This window comes from Nanorana parkeri, unplaced genomic scaffold, assembly GCF_000935625.1.
Source record: "Nanorana parkeri isolate BGI_ZX_2015 unplaced genomic scaffold, ASM93562v1 scaffold586, whole genome shotgun sequence".
Classification (NCBI taxonomy): domain Eukaryota; kingdom Metazoa; phylum Chordata; class Amphibia; order Anura; family Dicroglossidae; genus Nanorana; species Nanorana parkeri.
In genome coordinates, this window is record NW_017306854.1 from 982,907 (window position 1) to 991,161 (window position 8,255).

At 36.6% G+C, this 8,255-nt stretch overlaps 1 protein-coding gene across 1 annotated transcript in view; it reads right to left on the bottom strand.

Annotated features, from left to right (window-relative positions):
* Positions 1–8,255, bottom strand: part of CSMD1 (CUB and Sushi multiple domains 1) — an 880,549-nt gene that overhangs the window by 65,846 nt on the left and 806,448 nt on the right. Inside the window, exons 50-52 of the mRNA XM_018562582.1 lie at positions 6,300–6,494; positions 3,056–3,229; positions 1,895–2,068 (exon numbers count right to left, since the gene is read on the bottom strand). Coding sequence (XP_018418084.1) covers positions 1,895–2,068; positions 3,056–3,229; positions 6,300–6,494 — 543 coding nt within the window. The remainder of the gene's footprint in view (positions 1–1,894; positions 2,069–3,055; positions 3,230–6,299; positions 6,495–8,255) is intronic.

Consider the following 8,255-nt stretch of genomic DNA (forward strand, 5'->3'; position numbering starts at 1 on the left):
CTACACACACACACACACATATATATATATATATATATATATATATATATATATTCATGTTACATGCATGTAGGCTAAGTACTGGGTAAGTGCTACACCAACAGGTATTTATATCCTCTTAGAGATCACAGTGCTCCCAATGACAATGCCTTTATTTGCTTTTTCTACCAGAAAGCCAGCCAGAGTTGTTTAGGCACCATACAGAGCCAGCAATGACTACCTGGACTGAGTTGCTGGCTCAGAGGCAAAACATGTCATTTAAATCCTAGTGTCTTTGTAGTTCTTTTCTGTGCTTACAAATGGCTGGCACAGGTCAACCCCTGCTGCAGTCTCTTGCCCTATGATTTGCTACAAAGCTACAATGTTGCAATCTGATCAGAGAGGGAAAGGAGGCTGAAGACATGCTACCTTCTGCCTTAAGTAGGCCAATTACATAATTTCAGCCTGGGCAAAGTCACTTGACCAGAGTTTAAGGGCAGATTGTTAATCATAAAGGGCACAGCTAGCATACAATATGATACTATTGTTGTATATTGTAGCACAATCTCAATAATGTATTCATACAGAGATGTAAAGTTGCTAAAATGTTCAGTAAATGGATCAGTATTTAGGAGAAATTATCCTAGTGCAAATCTTGAAGTGATTGATTTTTTTCAATATGCTCCTGTCTGTTGAATCAGATTACAATTTTACAGGTACATCAACCACTTAGAGCTATCACACACAACGTTTTTACAGGAAACTCATAGGTTTCTTATTTGTTTTTAGCTACACTGGTAAATGCACCCAGGTAAAAAAGTACTGTAGAAAAAGTATTGTTTTATAATTTTTTTATTAATATGACCAGCTTTTGATATGATTGTGCTTTACTGTTCCTCACTTTCAGTGCAAGTATATCAATCTTTTCATCCTCTGTGCAAAACAGCCTCTCTATGTAGCTAATTTATTTTATCTCAGCATCTCTTCTACTGTAAAGCTGACCATATAAGTTGATATCTTCTGAATCTTAGGTCCAGGCTGTCCAGGCTTGGGATCTTAGATTGAGGCTATCCTTGGATCCTCCATATCTGTCTAAGTCAAGGATAAGCCAAAGTCCCTTCCTTCACTATGCCATATCTCTCATTCAACTGTTATCTGCTAGAACTTAAATAAACAATACAGGTTCTAGGTCTTTCACTTCTACAAAAGCCCCATATATAAACTCTATAATTTTTTCTGACAAATCCCAAAAAGGGGCTCCCTGCAATAAAAGACTGAGAGTGGAATTTATCAAAACTGGAGCAGTCAAAATCTGGTGTAGTCATGCACAACAACCAATCAGCTTCTCTCTTTAATTTTAAAATCTTAACTGAACAAACTAAAGAGAGAAGCTGAGTGGTTGCCTTAGGCAACTGCTCCAGATTATGTTTGCTCTAATTTTGATAAATCCCCCTATGAATCCATACCTCTTTGACAGGCAGTGAGCCCAAACACCTCTGACTTTCAGCTCTGCGGCCTCTGGCAAAGCCTTCAGCTTTTGACACTTCTGGGAGTGATGAATACATGCTTCCCTGACCATGTGCTATGGTTCCTCTTCCCAGCCCCTATGCCAATGCTGAGTCCTGTTTTGATATAGAGGTTGTAGAAAGGAACCACAGCATGTAGGCATTATATATTCTTGGAAGTGTTGAACTCTATAGACTTTGCTGGAGGCTGCCAAAGAGGTAAGTGTTTACCGTTTGCTACTGCAGGGAGCTCTGCTTTGGATTTTTTGGGCAAAATTATAAAGTTGCTTCAGTCATGACTTGGGTCCAAGGTCAAGCCTATACATGAGTCATTGAGAGGGACACAGCACAAACATGTTTTAAGCCAGGTCAGATTTACTTGAATGTAGTACTGTCAATTTTGTACTTACAGACACAAACTGGTGTTTGCCCTGACCACCTGTGATCTTGAAGGCATATGCGGACAGATGTGCCTACTAAACGAAATCCAGGATTACACTGGTAGACTATTGTGTCTCGATAACTGAAGCCATCGCCACTTATATGCCCATTTACAATAGGATCAGGAGAACCACAATGGCCAGCTGTTAAGTAAAAAAGTAAAAAATGTAAATTGTTTCAGTAGGAATGATTTTCAGTATATATTAATGTTTAAAAAAATTACATTTAAAGCCAAACTCAAATTACAGGAATAGATATGTAAACAGAGAGATATTATACTAATACCCTTGATTTTCATAGTCTTACTTTCCCTTTTTAACCAATTTGGCTCTCACATGTGTACACTCCCTATAGACCAAAGTAAAGACCAATTTGTGAAAAAAAATGAATACAATTGAAAAAAAGATTAAGGTTTTTTGGAATTTTTTTATTGAAGGGATTGTTGAAAACCTTTGTTGTGTTGCTTGTTAGGTCCCTCCATGATACTTGACCCCTAAGTAAGTGGCTGTACAATTCAATCATACTAAGAATAAATGTATATAGCTGAATGGAAACATTGAAAACTGGAAAATATGATTTACAAATGGATTATGAAATGGCATATAAACATGTTGATGAACAATGTATCATGTATTTACAAATAGATTTATACCGATCCCCCTGAAGAAGCCTACGAGCGTAACGCGTAGGGGACAAACAAAGCAATACAACACTGAATATTAAAATCAAGGAATTATGAATATACATAGTGAAATATGAATTATATATAAAATATTATGAAATGTGAAAAGAAGTAATAATTTTAGGGTTATAAGAATCATGTATATATATGAACAATTATAACTATATGAGTACCCTCAAAAAAAAACCCTGCACAACCTAGGTTGTATAATGTGTAGATTTTTGACTAAGTTTGGGGTGAGGCCTCTATTCACCTTGGGGAGTACTTTGGGAAGTGCCTGTTTTGGAATAATAATCTTTATGAATCGACTCAACAGCATACGTGCCCTATAGGAATCATTTTCAAATTCGGTATCCTTTACATCATGAAATAGTAATAGCTTTTTGATTACATACATTAATAACATTACTTTGATTTTAGGGTTTAAAAAAATAAAGACTATAATTACCCAGGCATCGAGTTTCAGTGCCACTCCACAAACCATTAGCCAAACACTCTCTCACATGGGACCCGACAAGTGTGTATCCAGAATTACAAGTAAATATTGTTGTTGCACCATAAACATTCAAAGTTCCAATCCTGTTACCATTTGGTGGTATAGGTAAATCCCCACATGAGATAACTAGAAATAAATGAAAAAAACTACGTATTCAACAAAAACCAGCTATATAAACAGTATTCCAAACAAAACTATTACTCAGATCACATTAACCACTTGAATTATTTAGCGCTGCAGTAGTTTGACTGACTTTTTTACATTATGTTATAAAACATTTATTATTATCCAATTTTGGGGTAAAATTAAAAGACATGGTCATGTCGGGTAAATAGACACCAGACATGTCAAGCTTTAAAATTGTGCGCACCCGCAAAATTGCAAAAAACGACCATACCCAAAATTGACAGTAGGCGACAGTTTAAAAGCTTTTGCCACTTATCAGTTTAGTGTTATCAGTGACTGACAGCCCTAGAATTATTGCTCTCACTGTGACGTTTGTGGCGATATGTAACATGTTCGGAGTAATGGGCGCAATCATCGTTTTCGCACGTATGCGCACCCGATGCATGTCTGTACAGGTAAAACTCGAATAATTAGAATATTGTGCAAAAGTTCATTTATTTCACTAATGCAACTTAAAAGGTGAAACTAATATATGAGATAGACTCATTACATGCAAAGCAAGATAGTTCAAGCCGTGATTTGTCATCATTGTGATGATTATGGCTTACAGCTCATGAAAACCCCAAATCCACAATCTCAGAAAATTAGAATATTGTGAAAAAGTGCAATATTCTAGGCTCAAAATGTCCCACTCTAATCAGCTAATTAAGCCATAACACCTGCAAATGGTTCCTGAGCCTTTAAATGGTCTCTCAGTCTGGTTCAGTAGGAATCAAAATCATGGGAAAGACTGCTGACCTGACAGTTGTGCAGAAAACCATCATTGACACCCTCCATAAGGAGGGAAAGCCTCAAAAAGGTAATTGCAAAAGAAGTTGGATGTTCCCAAAGTGCTGTATCAAAGCACATTAATAGAAAGTTATGTGGAAGGGAAAAGTGTGGAAGAAAAAGGTGCACAAGCAGCAGGGATGACCGCAGCCTGGAGAGGATTGTCAGGAAAAATGATATTCTAATTATTCGAGTTTCACCTGTATGTAAGGGTGGGGACTTGAAATTTTTTTTTAAATTATTTTTCATGTGTGACATTACATTTTATTTACTTAATTGTTATCACATAAGGGACTAAGAAACCCTACCTATACGATAGCAAAGAGGATGTGACAGGTCCTCTTTATGGAGACATCAGGGGTCTCCAAGACCCCTGTCACCTAGGACCCCAAAATAAGCTTCTGAAGCTTTAGAGGGACACAAGAATGCAGAAGTGATGTATTATACATCACTTCTGCATTCTGACACCGGAGAGGGGACCGGAGGGAGATGTGTACTGATCTCCCTCTGATCCTCTGCCATAGAGCCACCATGCTGGTCCTGGGCTCGCACCGGACACAGCGGACAACGGGAGGGGGGGGGGCGCACATGCCGGCACCTTATACAAGCCATCCGCCGGCTATCACTTGTATGTAAACAGGCATCGCTGCCTGTTTTTACATTTTGGCACTTTCCCGCTTGTGAGTGGGCATAGCTGAACGGATGTTTAAAAACACCCGCTCAGATCCATGGATCTCCTGGCCGGCCGTTTGTTGACAACGGCCGGCCGGGAGGTGGTTAAATATGATATATTATGCTTTCATACATCCTTTTCATCTATTATATTCACAAGTATAGATGTAGTTTTCACTTTACATATAAATAAAATCTCATATTTATCTTTTCCAGAAAGCAGATAGGGAATGTTGATCTACTACTCCAAGATTTCAGATAGCTGGTTTGGAAAATCTAATTTTAAAAACACACAGCTAAATGAATCTGATGAATAACTAAGAGGAAAGAAACACCTCTTTTCTGCTTACTAACTAGAGATGGTGCTGTCCTGATCAGGAGTCAGTGGGGTTGATTTATTAAATCCTTAGCTTAGTGAAGTTCTCCTGACTTCCAACACTCAATAATGTGCAAACAAAAATACAGTTTATTTTCAATTTTCCTTGCATGTAATAAGGTAGCCTTTGCAAAGTGAATTTCCCTCACATTCACTAAGCTAAGCGAAAATTCCTTTGCAAAGTGAACAGCCTATTTGCTTTTAGTAAATCAACCTCGTTAAGTGCACGGCTAGTGCTGGGCTTTTTTATTGGACAGTCCAGTACACTTAAGTTTGATGTAAAGTTATTACATGTTTAATTGTAAAATAAGGCTTTAGTACAAATAATAAAAACATCAGATTTTAAGCATATAAACATAAAAAAATTAAATACATTGAACAAAACAAGCTAGAGTTTCCTTTTAAGCATGTTCCACTGAATGTGTGCTGTAAAACCTTACTTTCTTGAAAAAGTAGACATTTAGTGAACTCATTACTTGTTCTTGTTTTTTATTTGTTTCCTTTATTGTATATACATATTTTAACCTTGAGGTAGCAAAACATTCAGCTTTACTCTTTTAGATAATTTCAACATTGCAAGTCACTAGTACCAAGTAGTTAAAAGATTAAATCATATGCAGTACTTAATTGTTACCTGATTAAAAAAGGATCATTGTTTGACGATCAACAAAAAGAATCCTCAAAAATGTTTACAAATCTGTTGTTGGGATATTAGTATCTACACAGGGCTTATAAGGTCATGGTTTAATTTTCAGAACACATCATTACCATCTGACAGACAGCAATGTTTTATCCATGTGAAAATCTTGTGTAACATCAGAATAAGCAGTGTATGGAACATTTATATGCCATAATAAATATTTTCATTTTAGTTTGTATTTATTCCAAAAACATTCAAGGAAGAACAGTTCAAGATGAATATTTTATGACAAGGATACAAATGTTTAAATAAAATTTAACATTTATGTGTAAATATGTATGAAAATCTTACAAAGATGCATTAATGATGCAATCTTAATGTCTGAACAAATATAATATAACAAGCCAGAGTGTTGCACTTTCAAGCTAAGAATACCTTAGGGTGTCCTACTGCTGGTCATTTGGAAATGTTATGGTCTCATTATTAATGATAATACAGAATGGACAGAATTAATTTAAATTAAAGACTTGAATTCATACATATCTGATCCCTACCCATACAGCTTGGTTTGGTATTGCCTCCACTCCATGTTCCATTAGCTCTACATTGTAGAAGTCTCAATCCACTAAGATAATAACCAGGACTGCAACTCAGCAAGACTTGAGATCCATAATCATTTATTGAACCTGAAACCAACTGCCAGATGACATGTTCAGAGAGCTGTGAATCCAGGTTTGGGCATGTAATAGCTGCAGAAAAAGCACCGTAAGTGAAAATTTATATTTTGCTTAAAAAGACACAAACACATTCATAAGCAGACAGTGGTACAATATGTACATATGTATAAGACATCAGGGCTATATGCTTTCACTTTATTTAAAATATATTTATTCAAACTGTAAGAACACAAACGAAGTAACATATGCAGTCTTGAGAACAATAAATAGAAATGCTGAAAATATAATATAGACTTCTTTTCAAAGGTTTAAAAAAAAGGTGCTTGAAAGAGACTATTAAACAGCTATCATTTTTATGACAATGGTCAAAATGGTCAGATGATGTACCCAAAGGTTTACCTTACAGTAAGTTTTATGGATAGATTTCTATGAAAACTAGAACAATGCATTCTTTCAATATAAAGTATTAACACATCATCAATTCCATTAAGAGCACAAAAAGGGATTTATTAAATGTAATGTAGCCTAAAGCTCCCTTCACACCCTTGTGGTGCACTGTATTGCATTACCACATACATGTTAAAATGCATTGCATTAAGGCAGCTCATATATTGTGAAAAAGCTGGCAATGCTCCTCAGTGAACCTAAAACAGTATTTTAATCTTTGCTGGCAAAGCGCTGCAAAGTAGGTCCTTTGCTTTAGTGTGTTGGAGAGCTATTTAGAATACATTACTACCCAATAACACAACACATGCATGCTGGGGTACTGTGCACTATGTTAGCACACACAGTATTGTGTGCATTAACACAAGACAACGTTATGAAGGGAGCCTAACTGAGTGCCATTGTATCCTAAGCCACTGTCAGTTTTTTCTTTTAGAAAATACTATTTTTTTCTTTTATTTTATCCTTTGGTGCATCTTTAGGTTGCTGACCTTTTTGAGCCTCTTTGCAGCCACTTTCTGGCTCCATTCATGCATGCATTCCAGCAATGGCTGCATGGCATTTACTGTATCAGGGCAAGATCATTGAAAGTGTCAACAGTGAACCATGTGTGTGCATTGGGTGTTGGCACTGATGCTTAAAGTCTCCCTTGAAAGTGCATGTGACAGGGTAAAGAATTAGGAGTACAATTTGCAGACAAGAACAGTGCATTGACAACAGCCATGTCTGAACAAGGAATTTCGTGGCAGGGTTACCAGATATTCTTTTAATGAAAGCTGTAAATTTAAAAATATTTAAAATGGCTTTTGAAATGACATTACTGTTGCCATCACATGGTATTAATGTTAAAAATGTTTTGAGGTTTTAACAATGAGGTTTACATCCACTTCAAGAACAGTGCGGTCATGCAAATCATCTATTTATGCTCTAGTGAACAAATGTACATCCATAGCAATGATGTAATGAAATCAAATCATGAAGCCTTTTTTTCAGCTCTCATAGATGTTTCAGGTTTGTTGGCCAACACCAATGCAATTTATAAAAGATAGGGCTTATATGGAATAGGACTTGGAGAGCAGCAAGGACTTCACCATAACTTGACTGGCTATTCAGTCTTGTAATTGCTCAGGCTCTGCCCCAGAGATGATGCCTCTCATACCTTGCACTGATGGTGACCAACAAAACTGAAACTTGCAGGCTAGTTGAAATAAGTTTAAATTGCATCTTAACTTTACATTGTATCATTGTTGTACTTTGCAGTTGTCACGATATCCAGAAATCCGTGCCAGATTTTGCCTTTGCTTCCTGGACCATGACTGTCAGCCTATGGCGTTTCACAAGGCTGCAGCCAATCTGCACCCCCCCCCCCCCTTTTTGGAACTTTTTCAC